This window comes from Cucurbita moschata, unplaced genomic scaffold, assembly GCF_002738365.1.
Source record: "Cucurbita moschata cultivar Rifu unplaced genomic scaffold, Cmos_1.0 Cmo_Scf00024, whole genome shotgun sequence".
Lineage (NCBI taxonomy): Eukaryota > Viridiplantae > Streptophyta > Magnoliopsida > Cucurbitales > Cucurbitaceae > Cucurbita > Cucurbita moschata.
The window spans coordinates 1,654,806-1,678,600 of record NW_019268540.1 but is presented as its reverse complement, the minus strand read 5'-3'; the positions used below and the strand labels follow the sequence as shown (position 1 = coordinate 1,678,600).

At 35.5% G+C, this 23,795-nt stretch overlaps 2 protein-coding genes across 9 annotated transcripts in view; both read right to left on the bottom strand.

Annotated features, from left to right (window-relative positions):
- Nucleotides 1–747: 747 nt before the first annotated feature.
- On the bottom strand, nt 748–4,000 carry LOC111460813 (deoxyhypusine hydroxylase). Of its 2 annotated transcripts, none has more exons than XM_023104124.1 (8): nt 3,727–4,000; nt 3,220–3,353; nt 2,882–3,117; nt 2,619–2,757; nt 2,243–2,369; nt 1,156–1,274; nt 986–1,053; nt 748–915 (listed from the first exon to the last, which is right to left on the bottom strand). In XM_023104124.1, the coding sequence occupies exons 1-7, from the start codon at nt 3,899–3,901 to the stop codon at nt 1,021–1,023; spliced, it is 963 nt and encodes a 320-aa protein (XP_022959892.1). In that variant the 5' UTR covers nt 3,902–4,000; the 3' UTR covers nt 748–915; nt 986–1,020. The 2 variants fall into 2 exon arrangements, with proteins under 2 accessions (XP_022959892.1, XP_022959893.1); XM_023104125.1 differs by having other exon boundaries at nt 748–907.
- Nucleotides 4,001–5,359: 1,359 nt separating this feature from the next.
- The window catches only part of LOC111460810 (myosin-16), a 26,245-nt gene continuing 7,809 nt past the window's right edge, over nt 5,360–23,795 (bottom strand). The window contains exons 13-25 of one of the 7 annotated variants that reach the window (XM_023104117.1): nt 21,726–21,763; nt 21,274–21,400; nt 20,599–20,769; nt 20,362–20,493; nt 20,173–20,282; nt 19,993–20,053; nt 18,684–18,861; nt 18,393–18,601; nt 18,201–18,290; nt 17,132–17,350; nt 13,544–13,683; nt 10,570–10,808; nt 5,360–5,801 (exon numbers count right to left, since the gene is read on the bottom strand). In XM_023104117.1, the coding sequence (XP_022959885.1) occupies nt 5,758–5,801; nt 10,570–10,808; nt 13,544–13,683; nt 17,132–17,350; nt 18,201–18,290; nt 18,393–18,601; nt 18,684–18,861; nt 19,993–20,053; nt 20,173–20,282; nt 20,362–20,493; nt 20,599–20,769; nt 21,274–21,400; nt 21,726–21,763 (1,758 nt within the window). In that variant the 3' untranslated portion in view covers nt 5,360–5,757. Of the gene's footprint in view, nt 5,802–10,274; nt 10,819–13,543; nt 13,684–17,131; nt 17,351–18,178; nt 18,296–18,392; nt 18,602–18,683; nt 18,862–19,992; nt 20,054–20,172; nt 20,283–20,361; nt 20,494–20,598; nt 20,770–21,273; nt 21,401–21,725; nt 21,764–23,795 lie in introns of those variants that run through there. The other 6 variants (XM_023104115.1, XM_023104119.1, XM_023104116.1 and 3 more) reach the window with 6 other exon arrangements.

The following is a 23,795-nucleotide window of genomic DNA, read 5'->3' as shown; positions in this document are numbered from 1 at the left end:
TTACCTCGAGCATGCATGCATGCATTCAATGATTTCTTGTTCTTTGCCTTATCTATATATTCTTTTCTTTTGAACGTTAAATCACACCAGCAGTTGCTTCGGCTTTACAGCAAGGTGGAAGGGATGTCATTACCAAACATTCTTCTTTTATGTTGGGCTGCCCATCAAACTCATATCAATTTCTTCGGAGTTAGGAGTTACGTTTAAGAAATGATTAACCCGACTGAAGGTAGGGTTGGTTTTAGTTGAGTTTTAGACGACAGATTGAGTTTTAGATGCCTCTAGAAAGTCATTTATATGGAAACATTTTTTCTATAAGGTAAAGTTGAAACTCGTATAAGTAAACACAAGCAGAGGTATCATCTGTAAATGTTCCACCTAATTGTAACTAATCTAGAACTTGTCGAAGTAAGAATATCCAAACATACTTTGTCCAAGAGGTTCGATACTATTGCCCTCTGGCTCTCATAACCAAATGAGAGAAAGATCGACAAACAACCAGGCTATGTGAGACCCCACATCAGTTGAAGAGAGGAACAAAACATTCCTTGGAAGGGTGTGAAAACCTCTCCCTAATAGATGTGTTTTAAAATCGTGAGGTTAACGGCAACATGTAATGGGCCAAAACGGACAATATCTGCTAACAGTGGGTTTGGGCGGTTACAGACTACTTAGTAAAAAGAATAAAAACATTGTTTTAACTGTGGTAAGAAATAAAAATAGAAAAGGAAATCTGCTAAGATGTGAGAAAATATATAATTTTCAATATCTTTTTTGGTAAGATTTCTGTATCTTTCATTCCAATTGAGGAAAGTTTAGATATATCCAAATGGAACAATAAACATAGATAATTACTGTCTATATTGCTCCAATCTTGACTATCTCCACTAAGTCAAAGGCATATCACCTATAAAACTAAACAAGCTCTCAGTTTCTAACTATATCAATTTGTTGTAGACAAACAAGAGATGGGGCTGATTCTAACCTTCGCAATTGATGCTATTTTCTGTTTGTTGCAACTTATTGCACTTGAGGAGATTGCATGAACAGGAACTGCAGGGTGCATTAGCTTAAGTTACTTACAGGTGTATTTTAATTAGACAATATAGAAAAACGTATCCATTAAAGTATGGTCAGGGAGTCCAGAATGTATACCTCAAATGATCTTCCCAACCTTTCATACTCCAGCATGCTTAGTGCAACCTCACAACTCTGCGAGACAATAGGCTCAGGATCCTTTGCAAACTCCTTGAGAAGTGCTATGCTTCTTTCGTCTACAAATACAATGAAAACAAAATAAGAATCCAATTAATAAAGAAGCACACAGCAACTGAGGCACCGCCTATAACTTGTTATTTAGCGTAACAAAATATCCTTCTTCTGATCAGTTACCGCTGGACTTGAATTTCATGTTCCAGCATAGTTCTACTATTCATGAACTAACGTCCTAATAGGTAACTCAGTAAAGATAAGGTTTAAGTCCTGTTTTTTATATTGAATTTTGTAGTAAGAAACATTTAATAAAGGATCTCAACAAGCTTTTCAGACGATTATTGGACCAACACACACACATACACACACACACACACACACACACACACACACACACACACACACACACACACACACACACACACACCCACACACACACCTTACAAAAATCCACACGTCTAGGCCTAGAGTATGGAAGCATCAAGGATTTTTCTTATACTCATGGCAAGCAACCTCACCAAGGGGCGTGCCACTCTGCCTTCAGTTTGAAAGTTTTCTTCCCCTTAAAATTAGATGCCTACATTTCTAAACAGCCTCTCAGAAAAAGCTCCAATTTGTTTGATTTATTGTAATGCTCACGTTTCAGGATGCTATGTTTTCTATTTATAAAATAGTTATCTTATTTGGATCATATTTTGTGTGCCTCATCAGAAAAAATATACACCTCCCTTTTGTACCCCACTCTTGAGTCTTGAAAGAGCTTATATGACTTGATAGTCAAAAAATGAAGGATCGAAACATACTAGTTACTTGGATAGTATGCAAATGAATTCTTATGTTATTTATAATAACTAAAACTAAGACCTATCACATTACAATAACAGATCACTTTTTCAGGATTCTTTACAAAGCACATAGTCCGGTTGTATTTTCTTTCTAAATTTAAATCAGAAGGTGAAGAAGGAAAAAAATAATACTTTTGGGTTCCAAAAGAACAAGCATGTTTAACAAAACAACAAATAAATTATACCTGCAATGGAACCAAGAGCTTCAGCAGCCTCATGTCTAACCATTGGATGCTCATTAACATCCTCAAGAATATTGGAGAGAGCATCTGAAGCTGCTTTGTTTTGCAATTGGCCTAATACATAAGCAACCTAATAATTCAAGAAAGTAGCAACATCAAATCAGGAAATGGCGTCTCCACAAAGTGGCATGGCATGCTGAGCATTCAAACTAAATTAATGTCCAAAAATCTGTTAGGTTTGTTTCCAAAGGTAAAAGAATTAAGAATTCAAGATCAGACTAAGTTCGAAAAGAGAATAAAGAAAAATGACATATGATTATTAAGAAATTACAATCCACGTTAATATGGTGAAATAAAATTATGGGTCATTAAAACAAACCTCATGCTTTAGCAGAGCACTTTTGGACCTTAAAGAGTTGATAATTGCAGTTAAAGCTTCATCGTTGCCATTATTCCGTAAAGCAAAAAGGGCTGCATAGCGCTCATACATGCCCTTATCATCATCCAGAAGAATTTCCCTTCAAATGGATAAATGAGGTAGTAAAAGTAATCAGAAACCATTACTACAAGCTACTATCAAGCAACATCCTTATTATAGAAGGTTGATAGTATATAGCATTTATTACAATTGCCTCGACATACCTAAGTTGACATACTGAAGAATCAGAAGAAGCTGGGGCAGCTGGATCGACAGACAGAAATGGTGACTTTTCAACTGTGGATGATTCACCTTCTTTACTAGAATCTTTCAGTTGTTCAATTCTCTTAAGGGCCAATTCACATGTCTCTTTAACCTCTTGAGCAGGATCTAAAGCCAAGCTCTTTTCCAAATAAGGAATATTACTCTCTGAGCCAATAGCTCCAAGAGCTTCTGCTGCCTACACCATTACAGAAACAAATACAACAGGTTAGATGGAAGAACAGAACACTAGATCAAATTCAAAACAAGCAGGATAACAAGGGGGGCTCTATAATTTCACCTCGTGCCGAACAATGGGGTGCAAAGAAAGATCGTTAAGAACAGTCACTAACGCTGGGATTGCATCTGTATCTTGCATTTGGCCCAATGCAAATGCAGCCTCATGAGCCAACAAATTCGAAGGATCTCTAGTCGCTAAGCACAGAAAAGTACGTACAATGAGTTTCTTTCTTTCCCCTTCTAGATTAATTATATTTCCGGCCTTACATCGTAACGTGAAAAATATGCCTCAGGCTCTCCATAGCAGGCAAGTTTAAAAGAATAACATGACGTAAAAGTTAAATAAAGACGTCGACCAAATATCAATCAATATCAACGAACTCCATAGCAGATTACCATTCTCAGATAGCAAACCCCGAGGGCATAACTAAACAGACTACTTCCAAGAAATTGCAAGGCATTTATTTCGACAATCAATTAAACGGAATAAGAACAAAAATGAACAGATTAAACACAACTCGAACTTCAAATCACAGGAAAATTTAGAAAAAAAAATGATTGAGCTTACCAAGAATGAGGGCATCGCGAGGGGCGGGGCCCTTGAGGTTGCGGAGGGAGAACAGAGCTCGGAAGCGCTCGGCAATGGGCTGAGAAGGGTCGTTCAAGCGGTCGCAGAGGAACTTCTCCATCTCTGAAGAGCAGGCGAAGGAGGTGATTTCTGCGTCGTCATTGACAAAGGCCATGAGATTGGACCTTCCGTAGAGAACTGGAAATTGGAGGGAGAGTTTTTCACAGAGCGAAAATCGTGAAGGTTAGAGCTTACGAGTTTAGCACAGCAGAATTTTGGGGCATGGGGGTAATTTCGTAATTTGAGTTGCGTAGAATAAACGCGGGGTTTTTTAGTTTTATTTACTTTAGTTGGAAATAAAATATTAATTAGATATAAATCTGATTTATTTTATCTTTAGTGCAATTTCATTATCTCTATTTTTTAATTCATAATAATTTAATTTTTACTTTTAAAAAAACCCATCAAAATTAAGTATTAATTTTATTATTTAACAATAAACATATTTAATTCTTAATTAGTTTGATTTACTTAGATAAGAAATTAATTATTTTTCGCGTTACAAATTTGAAATTATATTAACGTTAATAAATTGTTATAAATTTTTTTAAAAAAAAATTGGATTAAAATTACCATCATTTAACATTTATTATTATTATTTTATGCTTAAAAAACATGGTTTTTGCAGCTATTCAAGATTAATTTATTTTTTTAGAATGAAAGATTTAAACCCGATTCTGTACTTGAATGCTTGGGAGAGGATTTCTTTCTTTGCCTCATATTTATTGCCATAATTATGATAATAATGTCAATATACTACATTATTTTATTATTATAAAATAATATAAATGAATATGACTATTTGCTTAAATCATTTTTACGGTAACATATATTAACATAATAAATAATTTATTAAACTGTTAATTAATATTTTGTAGATTATATCAATTAATAATTAATAATAAAATAAGTTATATATACACTACTCTAAAAAAATGTTTCTAATTGAAATTATAAGTCCTCTAATCAATACCTTAATTAATAATTCATATTTCACAAATATATAAAAAAACGAGAGAATTAATTATATAAAATAAATACAAATATTATTTCTTATCATTTCTATAAATATAAATAATGCATTGAAAAATAAGCATCAGATATCTTTAATTGTTTTGAAGCCAAAATTTTTAAATAATCTATTAGAATTCTGACATCACTTCCAAAGCATATCTAGGATAAGCAAAATTTCTGTTAAATGGAATAAAAGTTTAAGCCAAAGTGCACAACGATAACAATATACTTGAAATATACGAATAAGAAGAAAAAAAAAATGTCCCAAACAGATGCATTTAAAAGATAATCTACAAGTTTAATAAATTCATGCAGAGTCGAACTTTGAAGTCTATCAATCAATCAATCAAAAGTGCAGCAATGAGTCAGTAGAATTTACTCAATTGCAAGAACTTACACTCAAAATTATTCATTACTATTGACAGCTTTAGTACAACAAAATTCTGTACGTGTAAAAAGTGGTCAAAATATTATTTCACAATGGTGTAATTAAGCCTTAAAATTCAGCACTTTCCAGATAGATTATCTATAGCCAGAATGTCGATAGTATCGTGAAGAATGACGTTAACAAACTGATGATAAATATAGAATATTAGCAGAGTGTTTCAGGAGATCTAAGCATTCAAATGTGCATATACATTTGTATATATATGATAGAAAAAAGTAACTGAGGCCAAAAGGGTTCTAAGCTAAAACATTCAGATGTGCACATTTGGCCAAAAGGGCCTTATTAGAATGATCTAAGCATTCAAATGTGCATATATGATGGTGTATTTGAACCTCTGCAGTCAAGTTATGTACTATCTTCAATCATTTGAATGTTGAATGTAGGTGCTAAAAGCTAAAAATGCCTTTGAAAACTGAGGAATTCTATGACAACTGTTCCTACTTATACTTGGAGTTATAATATAGAAATTATATTTGGAGGAAAGAAGAAATGTACAGGAGGAGGTTGCATTAGAAGTAGTCAGAGAATCCCCCTTCCCTGTCATTGTCAGATCCTGCAAAAAAAAGTAAATGGAGCACTGTTGCAAAAAAACTTCGATCCTAAACACAGGAACTTTTTCGAGAGCCAAGAACAGAGCAAGTGTTCAATATGTCCACATCATTTTTCACCATTCCAATCAGAAAGTGAATGTTCTGCTAAGAGTTTGATCAATCAAAAAATTAACTGCTATCAACAATGAACAAGCGAGTTCTATAGCTTTAGTTTCAGAAGTATTATTTGAACGATGTTTGAAAACAAGCGAATTCTTTTGTTTGATGGTCTTGAATCAGCTAGGCTCAAAGCTTCTCGATGGTGTTAGGTACCTTGCTCTCATCTTCTTATTTTCATTAGCGAAGTACAGAGATATTTTATAATAAAGAAAAACTAACTGATCCCCTAAAGAATATGTAACAATCCAAAAAAAAGAGGAAACAATACAAAAAATAGGAAAGTTGACCAAGGGATTATACCAACGTTTCTAAAATGCTTTCTTCAACATTCCTCTTAAAGTCAGGAATAGATGTCATCCATTTCTAACTTGGGTATTAACTCATGAAACATTGGGTTGTGTAATCATTTTGTTAGCACATCTACTAGTTGAAGCCGTGAGGTACATACCTCATGCATACTATCCTCTTTTCTAGCTTCGCCGTTGATAAAATGTTGATAGATTTCAACATGCTTTGTCCTATCATGCTGGATACGATTATGAACAACATTGATGGTTGATTTGTTGTCATATTACAACTTTATCGAACCTTCTCTTAATCTATAAGTCATCAAGTATTATCTTCAACCATAAGAGCTCACATAGCCCTTATGCAATGGTTCAAGATTCTGATTCAGCACTCCTCCATGTTACCAAATTACCTCTGAGAAAAGTACAATACCTCATAGTAGATCTTTTGTCCACTCTTGATCCAACATATTCAAGGTAAATGTAAGCTTCCAATGCAAGGATAAGTAATGTAACACTCTATATATTGTCTGAGGTTCCCATGGATCAGGCATAAATTGACTAATTACATTAATTGAGTAGCTATGTCCGGTCAAGTGTGAGCTAAATATATAAGACTCCCCCACTAGCCTTTGGTGGTACATCTCTCTGTATAATACAAGTTCTTCTTTTGACTCTCTTACTTTTCCATCAATAAATCCATCACTTCTATTGTGATACGAAAATGCCTTGAGCTGAGTATGCTACTTCAACAACGAGAAACTTTAGTCTTCCAAGTTTTTTGACCGCAAATTCTCACATCAATTTCCTTATAAGTTCAGTCTTTTTTTATTTATTATCTTCAATGACTATGATCTCATCTACATACATTAGAAACACTCAAACTCTCTTTGATCCTAAGTGCTTGATAAAGAGAATGTGATCTCCTTGATTTTGCTTATACCCACAGCCTTCCATTACTTTTTTGAATCATCTAAATCATATCCTTGGTGATTGTTTTAGTCCATATAGCCTTCACACTCCACCCTTGAGTTTTCAAATCAAGAAGAAATGCTCATGTAGATGTCCTCATCTAGATCACCATGAAGGAAGGAACACATTCCTACGAGAGTTGTCAATTTAAGTTGGCAACCAATGATAACAATATTCTCACGATGTTTTGCAACCAGGGCAAATGTCTTATGGTAATTGATGTTGTAAGTTTGAGTATATCGCTTAGCTACTAACCTTGCTTTGTACCTTTCCAATAATCCACGAGCCTTGTACTTTACTAATGAAAAGCCACCTACACCCAATTATATTTTTTCCTTTTGGTCAATCCAAAACTTCTTCCACGTGTTGTTCTTTTCTATAGCATTAGGGGTAACAATTAAATTAAGACTCACTCTTATCTTATGTGATAAGGATATTCTTTCAAGATAGATATAATTTGATATGAGGTATAAGGGTCGTTTTGTGCATGCTCTAGTAGGATTTTGGAGAGCTATGGGTCTATCATCTATTGGTACATGTGTTCCATCTTCATTTTGAGTCAAATCAGATGTTTTGACTTGTATCCGTTCTAAAATGATTTTCCTTTTAGCATATATCTGATAGAGGAGGTGGAATGGATAGTTCGACCAGTGACTCTATGACTCTGTAGTAATATAAGAGGACCCATGATTGGGATTGGTAGTAGAATAGGACTCAATAATTGGTCCTATGTGCTAGTTATTTAGTGTGCCCTAGGGTTCAACGGTTTCTCAAAGTATCTCTTCAATCAATTTTGAGACATAATCTAAAAAATACAATATGATGAGGAGAAAGTAACACTGAAGTGGCAGTCATGGATAAACTTTTGTATGGAAATGAGACTATTAGTTAGTTTTGGGACATGTAGAATGTGTTTTAGTGTAAGGGTCTAAGAGATGAATACACCTCCTATACCTGCAATGGGGACATTGGTTTCATTTTCCAATGTAATTTTTCTATTGCTTGAGCATAGTTTATATGTTTTAAAACATTGAGAGTAAGGAGTCGTATGATCAGTTGTACCCAAATCTATAATCCAAGAGTTAACCTAACTTATCTCCAAAGGACTTATACAAAAGGTGAATCAAGACTTACCTAAGATTGTCAAGGCACTAAACTTGGTGGATTGTTGAAGGAGTCCAATAACACATTCAATCTCTCCATTATTGAATCCACCGGTCTCCATGATTGCGCTGTACGCTCGTGCTTTTGACATTTCTCCCTTGTTTCTCCAACCATGGTTATGTGAGCCTCCCCAATTTTTCCATTTCACATTGGGAGGTTTTCCGTTCAACTCCCAACAACTCTCCTTCGTGTGTTGTAGTTTCTTGCAATTTGTACACTATAAACTGTCTTTGTTACTATTCCAATGGTTGTCTCTTCCGTCGTTTCTTTCTTTCTCTCCATCAAAGGCTGATTCATTAAACTGGGTTGTTTGTTAGGCATGAGGCTCCGTCTGCTCACTTTTGTTCGAACAAGGAAAATTGTTTCTTCTAGGGACAGCATTTCCTCTTTTTCAATGATTTGTACACGGACTTGGTCAAACTCGTTGTTGAGACCTACTAAAAAATCATAACCACGATCTATTTCAATAAATTTCTTCTGAATTACAACATCTGCAGTGCAATTTAATCTCGAATACCCAATAAGAATTGAGTTCTTTGCACAATGTTTGCAAGACATTGGCATGTTCTGGGACACTTTTTTCGCCTTGCTTGATGGCTTCAGTCATTACCTTGATTTCATAAAAATGAGCAACATATAGAGCCTTGGAGTAAATGCAATGAATGAAAACATACATGTACCACCAATGGACGACTTTATAGAAACCTAGAGCCATGATATCATCATGAAGTCTTCATCGTCCCATGCAGTAAATCCTAGATCCGTCTTCGCTGGTCCGAGTCCAATAAGGTGTCAAAGTTTTCTCTTTCCCTTAAGGTATGTCCACACACTCTGAAACCATTTGAGAAAGATTTTTCGCTTAGTCGGTATAACAATCAAATAGGTTGAATGTTACAATTCTTTTGGGTTGTAGGAACTTCCTCGAGAATTTTGATTCTTCTTACATGATCATGATCTTAGGCAAAGAAAGCATCTGTCCAAAAGGACCAAGTGGGTCTTAGTTGGTAATTGAAGCTGGATTGTTTCGTCTGTGATTGAAACACCATCTGTGATTTCCAAATTGTCTGAGATTGAAATACCCCCATGGGTCTTAATCTGTGATGTTCAAATTGTTTCGCCTGATTGAAGCTTCTGTCCAAGTGGGCCAAGTGGGAAATTGGGCCTTAATCTGTCCAAGTGAGCTTCTGAATGGTTTATGATACACCCGCGCCTAATAGGCCGAATGGGAAACGGGAAATGGTTTCTGAAGCTTTTGAGTGGGAAATGGGCTGAATGGGAAATGAAAACAGTTTCTGAAGCCTTATCAAATGGAAACAGATTTGCCTTTATCAAACGGAAATAGATTTGAAAGCAAGTGGGATGAGAGACGAATGGGAAATTGTTTGGAAGCAAGTGAGCCGAGGGAAGCTATCGGTGAGTTTCTGTCCAAGTCCCGTAGCCGAATTGTCAGTTGGGTCTGGATGCGAGATGGATCCTATAAGTGCTGACGGCAACAGCGACGATATGAAACCGTAAGTGGTCGGTAACAGGGACCGGAACAATGTGAGACAGATCCTATAAATGGTCATTGGGTCGGATTTGCTGAGTTTTTCTTTTTCCCTTCTTCACGATCTAAATAAAATTCAGTCACAGTAACGAAAGCTACGAAGGCTCCAAATGAAACTTGGTCATGGTGAATGATCGGTAGCTATGAAAGTTTCATAGATTTAGGATTTAGTTCTAATCAAAATTTTCAGAATAGAGGCTCTGTTACTATGTTGCAAGCTAAGGCATCTCACTCTCATTTTCTTATTTCATAAGTGAAGTACATAAATATTATAAATAATAGAGAAAAACTAACCAAGTCCCTAAAAAATAGTTAACAATATAGAAAAATGGGAAACAGTATAAAAAAAATAGGAAAGTTAACTAACTCTTTTATTTAATAGAATTACACCAATATTCCTTAGCTTTCTTCAACACATACCAATTATGGTTGGACTATTCGATAGATCTATATGACTGAGTGTGGCTATATACACAACAGCAACTTGAAGGAAGAAATAAAAAAACGTCAACATCTAGAAGATAAGATTCCTTCTCAAATATATGCATTTAGACAAGTTATTGCAACTCAATACAAATAGATACTTGTCTTACAATGGATTAATTGGTACCGAAATATTCTATTGTTGTAAATCAGAAGTACGTGGAATTTCTGCAGCTGAAATATCCTGCACAATCAGCTGAAAATTGTTGGTACCGAATGAAGAGAAAGCTGGGGTAGATGGAGTCGGGACAGGAAAGGTGAAGTCTTCTGATGATGAATCAGAGCAACTAGATGTAGCCTCCGTCAGAACCTCGCTTGGGATCGAACTAGATGCACCTGAGTTAGAACTCATGATCATTTTCATCTCCGAGATTTGATTTGCCATGCAATGTACCATCCTGTCACACACTAGATCAGATTGATATTATCAAAGTAAAGAGCAAGTAAATATTAGATGTTGTAGCTGTACAGTATCAGTTAAATCAGCATCTCCCTTTGACTTTTCCAAGATCTGCGATTGTATTCCTCGCAATTGTAATCCACTACATTAATCAGCATGGTAGCACAATTTGCTTATTTATCTCATCGAATGGATGAATTCTGCGCCCATACATCATGAGGACCACAAGAGGATAAGTTGGGGGGCATGATATTTTATGCTTCTTTTAAAGGTAAATTCCTCATTTTTCCTTACCTCTTTACTAGTGTGACACCCAATTAGGTGTCCATGTGAGAGTGATGTCATAGAAGAGAACGATTTAGCACCTACTATAAGGTCATATGAGCAACGACACGAGACTTGATAGAATAAGAGCAGGGATGCACATTTACAATTCTCAAACTACAGTAGATTGAAGCACAGATTTTAGATCTTGCTGAGTGTGCTCGCAATTGTGTTATACCATGCTGATAGCATTGCCTTTATCTCACCCATTGCTTTACCTACTCTAGAATCCATTTTCTACATCATCTCGTTACACATTGCTATGTGATAGCTTGTACACATGTTTTTTGTTGTACCCAGCACTCCATGGAATAAATTTGTAGCACTTCACAGAGAGACAGATAGAACTCGGCCAATGTTATTTATGTTCAAGGAATACGATCAGGGGAGAATTTGAGAGCTCTCCAATCTCTCCAAAAACCATCTACTCTCAGATTCCAGAAAAGATGTCCTCCCTTGTTCTCTCTTGCTTATATTTACAAAATATATTCCTCTGCCGATTTGCTAACTAACTGGGCCACACTCTTGTAACAGTGGCTCTCAATCCTTCTACCGGTTATACCCCTCTTCCTCGCATACGCCTCGAGGGAACTATCAAAGTCTTACACAACATCATTATCCATGGTTCCATCTGCTTACTCTCGAATGGGTAATAGGTGTATAATTTACGAAGAAAAAGAAAAAGAATCTGTATCCCATAGGTTATTACTTACTTTCTGTGGAAGACTTTTATAAATGCTGAAGCTGATGCTCAATATCATACACTTCCATAACAACTTATCGAGTCAATTTTGATTATAAGTAGGACTCCTAGTTATTTCTTATCATTGAAGAATTCCAATCTCAGTGAGCAAAGTTATTACGAGAACGATGATAAATATCTTGTGGGAAAGGGCCAAAGAGGGGGGAGGTTCTAATTCATAGTCTAATGCTTTGTGGTATAGAGTTATTGTGAGTAAGTATGGTCTACGCGCATCTGAGTGGATTTCAAGCGATGGGTGGATGATAAGCCCCTTTGTATGATGTTTTCACAATTATACCATCTCTCAAATAAGAGATTGCATTTTCTGGTCTTGGTATTGCCTTCCTCAAATCCCTTTTCTTCAATTTCCTTAGGCTTGTGTTGCCCTAGTTTTGATAGGGAAGCAACAGAAGGGTGGTTCTTCTTTCCCTCTTTCATGACCTCTAAGTGTACCTAGGGAAAAGGGATGCTATGACTTGGACCCTCGATCCATCTAGGGGTTTCTCCTACATCTCTTTTTTACAAATTTGGTCTACCCCATCTCCACCCTAAGCTGCATCTATTTTCTCCTCTGTTTAGAAGGTCAAAATCTCATAGCAGATCAAATGGTGTTACGCGGAAGATTCTAATACCTTGGATCGTGTTAAGAGATACTCTTCCCTCATTTTGTACTCGCAGTGGTGCATTCTTTGTAGGCAGCAGGAGGAGGCCCTCGACCCTATGCTGTGGAGTTGCTAATTTGCTCAACCCTATTGGAGTCAGAGGATGAGCCATTTGGTTTAAGTTGGCCAGAGTAGAGATTGTTTCTCAATGATAGAGGTGCTTCTGAGTTCTGAGTTCTCCCTATCTAAAGGAAGGACAAAGTTTTGCGGCATTCCAACTTCATTGTTTATTTTATGGGAAATTTGGATTGAGAAGAACAACAGAGTATCTTTAGAGAAGCGAAGAGATCATGTGCGAAGGTTTGGGAGGTTATAAGGTTTAATACCTCCTTATAGGCATTGGTTACATGATCTATTTATAATTATGAGTTAGGTTTTAGTCTATTGGATTAGAGTTCTTTTTTGTAGTTAGATTTTGAACACCCTTTTAGTTGGGATTTTTTTTAATGCTTTATATATTCTTTCGTTTCTCTCAATGAAAATTCAGTTCGTATAAAAAAAACGAAGGAAGAAGAAGAAAAGGAAAAAAAACACTGCAATAATTCCTAACTGAAAAATTCATTTTTCTAAACACTAGGCTAGGGCTGTAAAAACAATTTGTGACGTGCAAGCTAATTCTAACTACTGGAAGTCGAGGATCTGGTACTCATCTTTGAATTTGAGCTCCTACTCAATTCTATCAATGTGAAACCAATAACAGAGTTCTAAATTATAAACTGGAAGAGAAAAAGAATAATATGAAAACCATTACTAGGAATATGAGAGAGAAATATTTCCAAATTTTAGAAATGTCTTCTATAAATGTTGGTTGGAAAATTCCCAGGTAGGAGGAAATGTTCAGTCATGTGTGATCGGATAGAAAATCAACCTTCCAATTTTTAAGCAAAATTTACCGTACATGCTTTGATCGACAAAATGATATGCTATTACCACCATTTTCCACGCTAAATTCAGTATCGGGGTGAAAATATCATATACTTTTAAGAGGCAGAATGTTAGTAATACCTGCTTATGCAATCTTGAAGTTGCTGCACCTTCCTTTCGTTTTCTTTTAGTTTTTTACGTCCTTCCTCGCTTAATTTCTGTGCTGCAGCACACTTCCTTTCACTTTCATTAGCTCTTTGTCTTTCAGCCTGCAACAGTGCCTGTTCACGTAAATGTGTTCTGTCAACTTTCAGTCCTTTTGAAACTCGAGAAAAGAGGAAACTAAAAATTCTAATAAAAAAAGAAGATATTCTTCATAATAACTGAATGAAAAAAGTTAGCAATATTTCCTTTCATGTTAAAAGCAAATAATACAAAAGAGACGTGGAACTTTACCCTTCCAACTTTGAAACTATATACATGTAAATACACACACATATAGTGTAGAAGGGTAACAAAACAAGCCCACAAAAGAAGTTCTCAGCTATAGGAAATGACTCAAAAAAAAAAAAAACAAACAAACATAGTTGCTAAGTCCAAAAATTTCGATTAACAAACGCCCATAAAGACACATTAAATCTCACAACCTCTCACACCTCCTCCAAAGATCTTTCCACCTCTCTAAAAATCCTACAATTCATCTCAAGCCACACTCTCCACAAGATAGTAAAACAACAGGCTTGCCACAATAAACTTATCCAGAAATCCCAAACATAGAGTGATTGTCCCCACACTCACCAAGACAATCCCAAACAAACTAGAATATTGATTTTAAAGGGAGTGAGTAAACTAGCTACCCCACAAAAAAATGATCTAGATTCACATCCAACTATGAAGAAAAGGACACCGCTGCACTCTCAAAACCAAGGTAGAATGTTACACTGGATAAAATCTCGATGATTCATTTTTCCACATAAAATTTACTAAGCGAGTTTCACTTTCTCAGAGATTTTAATGATCCAAAGAGTGGAAAAAACTGAGGCCCCCAAGATAGAAGAAGAGGAACAAAGGATGAGAAAGAACTCATCTTATCCTGAAATCCCAAACATAGAGTGACTGTCTACACGCACCACGACAATCCCAAACAAACTAGAATATCAATTTTAAAGAGAGTAAGTAAACTAGCTACCCCACAAGAAATGAACTAGATCCACCTCCAACTATCTGCAAAGGACACACCACTGCACTCACAAAACCAAGGTAGAATGTCATACCGGATAAAATCTTGAGGGTTCACCTTTCCACGTAAAACTTACTAAGCAGAGAATTTCACTTTCTCAGAGACTTTAACCATCCAAGGAGCGGAAAAAACTGAGGTCCCAAGACAGAAGGAATAAAGGATGAGAAAGAACTCATCTTATCCTGAAATCCCAAACATAGAGTGATTGTCCCTACACGCACCACGAAAATGCCAAACAAACTAGAATATTGATTTTAAAGGGAGTAAGTACACTAGCTACCCCATAAAAAATGATCTAGATCCACCTCCAACTATCTGCAAAGGAAACACTACTGCACTCACAAAACTAAGGTAGAATGTCACACTGGATAAATCCTGAGGGTTCACTTTTCCACGTAAAACTTACTAATCAGAGAATTTCACTATCTCAGAGATTTTAACCATCCAAGAAGCGGAAAAAACTGAGGCCCCCAAGATAGAAGAAGAGGAACAAAGGATGAGAAAGAACTCATCTTATCATGAAATCCCACACATAGAGTGACTATACCTACAAGCACCATGATAATCCCAAACAAACTAAAATATTGATTTTAAAGGGAGTAAGTAAACTAGGTACCCCACAAAAAATGATCTAGATTCACCTCCAACTATCTGCAAAGGACACACCACTGCACTCACAAAACCAAGGTAGAATGTCACACTAGATAAAATCCTGAGGGTTCACTTTTCCACGTAAAATATACCAAGTAGAGAATTTAACTTTCTCAGAGATTTTAACCATCCAAGGAGTGGAAAAAACTGAGGCCCCCAAGATAGAAGAAGAAGAACAAAGGATGAGAAAAAACTCATCTTATCCTTAAATTCAAATTCCAAACATAGAGTGACTGTCCCTACACACACCATGACAATCCCAAAGAAACTAGACTATTTATTTTAAAGGGAGTAAATAAACTAGCTACCCGACAAAAAATGATTTAGATTCACCTCCAACTATCTGCAAAGGACACACCACTGCACTCACAAAACCAAGGTAGAATGTCACATTGGATAAAATCCTGAGGGTTCACTTTTTCACGTCAAACTTATTAAGGAGAATTTCACTTTCTCAGAGATTTTAACCATCCAAGAGTGGAAAAAACGGAGGCCCCCAGGATAGAAGATCTTATCCTGAAATCCCAAACATAGAATGATAGTCCCTACACCCACCACGACAATGCCAAACAAACTAGAATATTGATTTTAAAGGGAGTAAGTACTCTACCTATCCCTTGATCTAGATCTACCTCCAACTATCTGCAAATATACCACTGCACTCATAAAACCAAGGTAGAGTGTCACACTGGATAAAATCACGAGTGTTCAATCTCCCACGTAAAACTTACTGAGCAAGGAGCGGAAAAAATCTAAGGTGCGGAAAAAAAAACTAAGGCCCCCAAGATGGAAGAAAAGGAACAAACGATGAGAAAGAACGAATGATGAGAGAAACTCTCTACAGGATTAGGCTCCCAAACCCAAACATCCCGTCTACATAAAAAAACCCTTTGATTTGAAATAATAGAAAGAAGGCCAACCACCCCCCAAAACTCATGGTCAGTCAAGAGGACAAAAACTCAAAGAAAGCGAGAGGAAACTTGAATGAAATCAACATAGATGCAACCAAGGGCAACCTCTTCTTACACTTAACAGGAATAACTCATGAACGGACTTAGCACCCACCCACTAATCCTCCAAAAATATATATTTGATCCATCCCCGAACAGAGAACTTTACAAACAGGAAAAAATTGGAAGCCCAAAGCCATAGCAGTCTGCAGATTTTTACTGGTCTTTCAACCCACAAGTTGGAGTCCACTCAAAAGAGCGGGGACCATCTTAACTCACTGATCCCCACACCACAAAGTATTAGATTCCCCAGAGAATTTGAATATAAAATATAGTTCCATTGCATGTGTAGATGCAGTCTCATTAAACCCTTCTATTGCAATAATCTAATAGAAAGAAATATATTTCAAATATGGCATTTGTGTTCTTTCACAAACTATATGACATTACATGCATTACACACATAAATTTCCACGACAGCACTTGTATACTAATCCATCTTTCTCAAAATTAATCCTTCATCTACTACCATTTCATTCTCTTGCATCCCAGGAGTCAACGACTGCTCTGCCTATATTGATTCTGACATAATGCAAGATGTTGACAGCAACACATTACTTCAACTCAAATCAAGCCCATCATAACAATTTGTTATTCTTCCTCTATTTACGACCGTTGGTCTCCCTTTAGCTGGAAAATTTACTTTTCGGAAGTCCAAGTCTAACCAACCAACCTATTTAGCTAACCTACATGTCTAACATGATATTTAATCCTCGTTATCCTTCTAGCATATATACTTGCCCAAGATGTCATTGAAGATCCTAAAAACACAGACAGGAAGAATGGAAAAAATACAATACCAATCAAAGTTGATTGATTTAGAGTTACCTTTAGGTTAGCCACTTCTGCTGTGAGAGCCCCTACTTGTTCGGTATCTTTAACCGGACTAGTGGGCTCTTTAATAATAAAGTATGCTTCTTCTACTTCTTTCGGATAGACATGGCTTTCCTTGGCAATCATTTCAATTGTTTCATCAATGGAGTCTGTACTGCTATTAAGCAACGAACAAGGCGAGACCAGATCCTCCTCTGTTTCTTCCAAGTTAGTCTGTAATCATCATTAGAATTATCGTGTAAATAGAAAGGTACTTCTAAAATAGATTTACTAGTTCGTCTGTGTTTTACCACAGAAACACAATATCCTCCGTCAAGTTGGAAACTACAACAAGAAAGCCAATGTTGTTCTGAACCTTTTCAGTTCAACAAATTTGTTTGACACTCCAAGCTGGAATGAATTCAGAGTTCCCCAGTCATAATCACAAATCTACGCTATTCTAAAAGGGTAGAAATTTCTATTTTTCATCAAGCCCCTCATAACTCTCTTTAAAGTCCAGACTAGCTTCTTTATCACTAAAATGCCTGTCCTGCCTATTGAGCCGCATAACATATTTGTCATCGACTTCTCCTACTTTTCTACAGATTTAAAAGAAAATGAAATATAAATATAGAAAAATAACATAGCAATTGTTTTTTTATTTTTATTTTTTTTTTAAAAAAAAAACCTTGTTTGAAGCTCTTGGAAAACAGATATTTAGTTTTCCTTAAAGTCCACAGTAAATTTATCTAAAATCTAAATAGATTTCTCTCTTGTTTTAGTTATTAATTGAAAATTTTTAAATAAAATATATAGTTCGTAGTTCATTTATTATGAAAAGATAAAATCCTAAGATAAAAAATTATTTTTCAAATTTGCTATAAAATGAATAGTTTAGTTACGAAAAAATCAATAATATTACCTTTATACAAGTTAAACATTATTTTAAAAAAAACAGTACACTGCTGGTTATGAAATAGTTGTTAACTGAAAAAGAAAGCAAAAGAGCAATTCTCGACTTGTTAAAAAATATCCACAGTGAAAAGAGGACAGTTATTATACCTATAGGGAAAATGCTACCTACCATCCTTTGATTCGTAAGACCTTCGTCATTGGTAGATTGTTTTCTAATCATCTTATACTCTGAAGCGCATCTATACCGACGCCCATGTGACTGGACTTGAAAAAAAAAAAGAAAAGATTACTTAAGAAATGACATGGCAATGATAAACGCAATGAAGCATTGAACCAATTGGTTAAACATCCATGAACTTACTTGAATAACTATTGCAGCCTTAACCTGCCTCCTCCTATGTCTGTATTCACAGCGAGCAATCATTGCTCGTATACCAGCCTGAAGAACAACAGTAGAGATCCTTGTTTTAACATGGAGTTTCCTGGCAAGGTATCCACGAATAGTCTTTTGAATTTTGATGGCAGCTGCTTCTCTTCTTTTAATTTCATACAATTCCCGAGCACGAATGCCTAGATGGAAGAATGAAATAAGAACCATTAAGTATTTCTGGAACTCTATTTATTTTATTATTATTATTTTGTTGGGGGTTACCTCTCCAATATGACTGTAGAAGAACGCAACCTCTTTTCTTAGCTATGTACTTTTTACGATCAATTCGAGTTCGGATATGCTTCAGTATAGCTAGGGCAGCGGTAGTATGTCTTTTTGTTCTTTTTGCATCTAGTTCAGCCATCAGATTACCTCTTAGGAAAATTTTTGATGTCCCTATCTGCAAAAGTAAGTGATTAATTTTTTGAAATGGGAAACAATTTCATTGATAAATGAAATAAAATAGAGAGAAATGTCCAACACCTAAATGTGCATTACAAAAAGTATGTCCAGTTAGAAATCAAGGAAGATGAACTTAATTAGAAAAATGGTGTTTACGTTTCCACCAAGACATAGCATGAAAGAGAGTTAGTTCCATAAAATTATCAAAGGTAGAGAAAGTGTCCCTAAAACTTTCAACCACAAGCACCCATCAAATGTAAAATTTCCATATATCAGACAGTTATGAGTCACTCCTTCGATGCATTTGTTCTGATACATTTACTGAACCAGTGTTAAAGCATGTATTGAAAGCAGTGTTTAAGGATATGTTTCATTATTCGTCTACTCATGTTGATTTTCTTTCCTGGTCTCAAAATATTTTTTTATCTATTTACTTGATATTGTTACATAATCACATGCGCATGTATCCTCTTATATACTTTACATTAGGTGGGGCAGAAAATCAAGCTGTAAATAGGGATATTATTTTCTTATATATTTATAGCTGTAATTTCCTTCTTAGAATTAGGCTCATTGCTGATTTTTTGAATCTACTATCACGATCCCTCTTGTATAAATATTTATATTTCCTCACTCAATAATACATCAGAAAATTACTTTTTCTCTCATATATAGCTTCAGGTGGGATCCTCAGTGTTCTTGTTTACCAAGAACACCTTTGATACTTCAGATAGCACCTGTCTTTCATAGCAGAATACCTTTTATCGAAGTTCGGTTAGAAAAAAAAAACAATATACTGTGGCCATTCTGACGAAGATAACACACAATTGCAAGATCTACAAACATCCTCACAATCAGAATAGCCAAAATTTTAATCATGGTTATCGCCCATCAAAGGAACCTTATCCTTTATTCATGATTTCCCAGTCTTCTTATCCTGCTGGTAGAAGGCTGATATCAGATCCAAGGTATTCCACAGTATTTATGTAACTATGAATTTCTGCTCATTGATATCTCAATGTTACTCGTGCAAAAGATTAGTGGCAATTCCTTGATGACTCAAGATAAAACTTAGAGCAAGCAAACAGACATTCACACACTTAAAAGGAAAGAGTGTAGCTTCATTTACCAGATAACCTTTAAGTCCCATCTTCTCTAGAATCTTTCCGCATGCTACCTTCTCTTCATAGCTGCTCATAAGCATTAGCAAGGAGATGTTAAAATACCCCAAAAGGAAATATTTCACAGATTGCAGAATGCAACACCCATTTATATTCTACTTCCAAGTATAAAAAGGAAAAATACTTACTCCCCTTCCAATACCTCGGGTGCAAGAACTCCAAATCGAGATAAAAATTCGGAAAATGTTCTATGAGTAGGGTATCCTGCACATTTGATTCTAACTGCCTCCAGAACACCCTGCACAAATGACAGTGTCGAATGCAAATTAGTTAATGTTAATTTTCAGTTGGACAAAAACACGTGTTTTAAAACTTACACCAGAACGTAATTGTTGCATAACAGTCGCATTCTCAAATATGGCAGGTTGCAGGACAGTATTGGGCTTCACGCATCTTATATAATGGGGTTCTGTCGAATTTAATGTTTCCATCAACTGCTGTAGCTGTAACTGTAGAAAAATGGGTAACAAGCATAACTTTTGTAGAATTCCGTTGTGCAGTCCAGAGGGACATTTGAAGAATATCATTCAATGCAAGTTCATAACATATAATACCTTAAAACGAGAGCCAATTGAAGAAAACTTTGATGATTTGGCCATGTCCTCAGGAAAAGGAGGGAAGAGACCAGCAACAAAAGAACATTTTGAAGCACTTAACAAATCTTGATGTTCAGGGACAACATAATCTTTATTTTTGTCTAGAAAATGTTCCGACTGATATAGAACCTGAAAAAGTGCATGTATGTATATTGACCTTTAAGTTTCTTATTTTTAAATAAATAACTTTAGGTTAAATTACAATTTTAGTCCATGAACATTTAATGTTGTCTGATAAATCCTTAGACTTCAAAAAGAGCCTAAGAGATTGTAAACTCTCATCTTTGTGTCTAACAAGTCCTTAAACTTTAAATGCATCTAATAGATTCTTAAATTTCTAATTTTATATTGAATAGGTCCCTTTCGTCTTAGGCATATTTTAAATTTCACAAACCTATTAGACACAAACTTAAAGGTCAAGGTCCTAGCAGACACAAAATTAGGTTCGTGAACTTTAGAAAATATCAAAGAGGTTTGGGAACTATTAGATACAAAATTGAAAGTTCAGGGACCTAATGGACACATTTACCATTTAGGAACCTATTAAAATTTAGATACTTACTAGACTTAATCGTGGAAATATAGGAACTAAACTTGTAATTTAACCATAATTTAAAAGAAAGACAAACCCACATCTCCTGCATAATGAACAATAGCAAATTCTGAGCGAGCCAATTTTGGCTTGATGAAGCGTTTATGATTTTTGAAGATTTGGTACAGCTTTTGTGCAAATGATTCATGATTTGATTTTGGGAGTATGCTGTTCATAAAAATTATAAAATTAAATAGGTCAAATGGGTAAAAAAATTGTAATCAAGTAAATTCAAGTAAATTTTCATGAGATTTCTTTTCTGCCTACAGAAACTCAATAGCATTTGAAAATACTAATAGTTTCCAAGAAAAAGGTTGCTCGTGGAAATTACAATGATGATTTGGCTTTAACTTATGTCTGGCCACATAAATTTCTAGAGCACAAAAAATTTGGAATTCGTGAAGAGCTACTCTATGTGCTGATCAAATGTGCAACTTGTTTTATGGCTGGGGGAAGAAAATGTTAATTAGTTACAGTAAAAGAATGAGCATACCATGCTTCATCAAGAAGAGCAATGATTCCACCTGGTTTCTGCAAAGGCACAAAGAATTAGAGGCCATGCCAGAGAGGGATACAGAGAGGATAAGCTAAATTAGTAAATCATGTTCAAAATTAGAAGATACCAATCGAAATATTTGTATTCCTGTACAATAAGTCATTAGTCTTCCAATAAAGAAATAAACACATGTTCAGGTATAACAAGTAATAGTAAAATATTCTCCAACTTCATAATTTCAACATTATCCAAAGACAGTGCATTGGACAAGATTATTTATCTAATAATCATTCATAAATAGTGTAGAAAGTAAATTGCATGCTTTTTTTTTTTTTAATATTCGTGAGTGTCTAAGTCAACTAATGTCATGAGATAACTACCTTACCCTACTACATTTGGTTTCCATGAAACATGTAGGATATTAAATCTAAGGTAGGTGGCCACCCTGGATTGAACTCATTCCTTCTATAAACTCTTTATCATTCCCATGACCCTTATTGACCACTAATCTCACGAGTGTAGAAAGTAAATTGCATGCTTTTTTTTTAATATTCGTGAGTGTCTAAGTCAACTAATCGTGAGATAACTACCTTACCTTATTGACCACTAGGCTAGCCCATGATGTTTAATTAAATCACTTGCAATGAAAAACACGCCCTCTCAGTTCTTAAGGAGATTTCAAAGTCTTTGGGATGGATGTTTGAGCGATTATTTTACCATTGCAATTTACGTTTGGGGTTGGCTTGTTTACTAACATTCATGGTATTCTTTCTTTAAAATATATGTGTGTGCGTGTAGCCCATTACAACACCAACAGAACCAACCCAACCAATGATTGGATCCAGTTAGGGTCATGTGAGTGACACATTCGCAATTTATAGAGCCGTTTATTCAGTAAAAGACCGGATATACCTTTCCCCGAGTCTTTAATCACAGGTATTGAAGCTGTGTATGTGAGCAGTATTTACCTATGTTATATTGAGTGAGAAAATATTAAAACTTATGGAAGGAGGATTCCAAACATAGATCACATAAATCATCAATTAGCCTAAGCTAATAAAAGAAAGAAAAAAAAAACGAGTTGAACTATGCTTAAGTTGGCGATTATACAAGGAAATAAATATCTACCCAATTTACTGCTTGGTTTTCTACAGGCAATTCACCAATAATCATAGGCAGCGAACAAACCAGCGTCATGATGGTTGGATGGATAATATGAGAGAGATCATAAATGGACTAGAAGCCCCAAGCCAGCTATTCTCCAAAGTTGTCAAGAGGTTAATGGATGCCTGGATGGTTAGAACTAAAGCAAGAAAAAAGGGATATTCTTTTCCAGGAAGATACTCGGTTGAGGGAGAGGCCTCAGAAAGATGCTTTACACATGCTCCAATGCTTATCAATTTCCGATTTGTAGTTACTAGTCAGAAGAAAAATAGGGGTAGGACATTGTCGCAGAAGGAATGTTAATGAATGAATATATTGAAAGAGACAATATGTCCTTATTGCTTCAAGGAGTCTTTTCAGCCATTTTCCTGAGTTTTAAAAAGGTGAAAGCTCGTCAGTATGGATTTTAAGAAGGTAAAAACTAGGGGTAGGATCTTGCTTCCTGCTCTTTTATAGAATAACATCACTGACAAGTGCTGATGCACAAAATTCGAAAAGCTGTTTCCTTAGAAAGATACTGTTTTCTTAGGGTCTTTCTCCAACAAGGTCAGACCACGAATAATAGGGTGCAACAAAGTTTTTTTAAATTTGTACCTTGCTCCCATTAAATGCAATGTAATATTCCATTTAACAAGGTTAATGGTACCCCATCCACATCTAGACATGATTTACAAACTCTCCCAATTAACTAAATGGGCGCCACCAGCCTAATCTACTCCCTCCTAAAGAAAGTTTTTCATAAGCTTTTCATTCTGAGTAGCCACCTTCACAAGAATCTCAAAAAGAAATTGTAGGCAAGCTTGCAAGAATAAAGCGATACTCCATTAAACTAGCATTTACTCTTGCCAAGTCTCTTTTCTTTTTCTTTTTCTTTTTTTTTTTTTTTTTTTTTTTTTTCCCTTT

What these genes read in the sequence shown, in the direction of transcription:
- LOC111460813 (XM_023104124.1), bottom strand. Translation starts at nt 3,901, where the DNA reads ATGGCCTTTGTCAATGACGACGCAGAAATCACCTCCTTCGCCTGCTCT. An exon ending in TCGCGATGCCCTCATTCTTG is followed by an intron (nt 3,354 to 3,726) that starts GTAAGCTCAATC and finishes TTCTGTGCTTAG; the next exon opens with CGACTAGAGATCCTTCGAAT. An exon ending in GTGCTCTGCTAAAGCATGAG is followed by an intron (nt 2,370 to 2,618) that starts GTTTGTTTTAAT and finishes TTGAATTATTAG; the next exon opens with GTTGCTTATGTATTAGGCCA.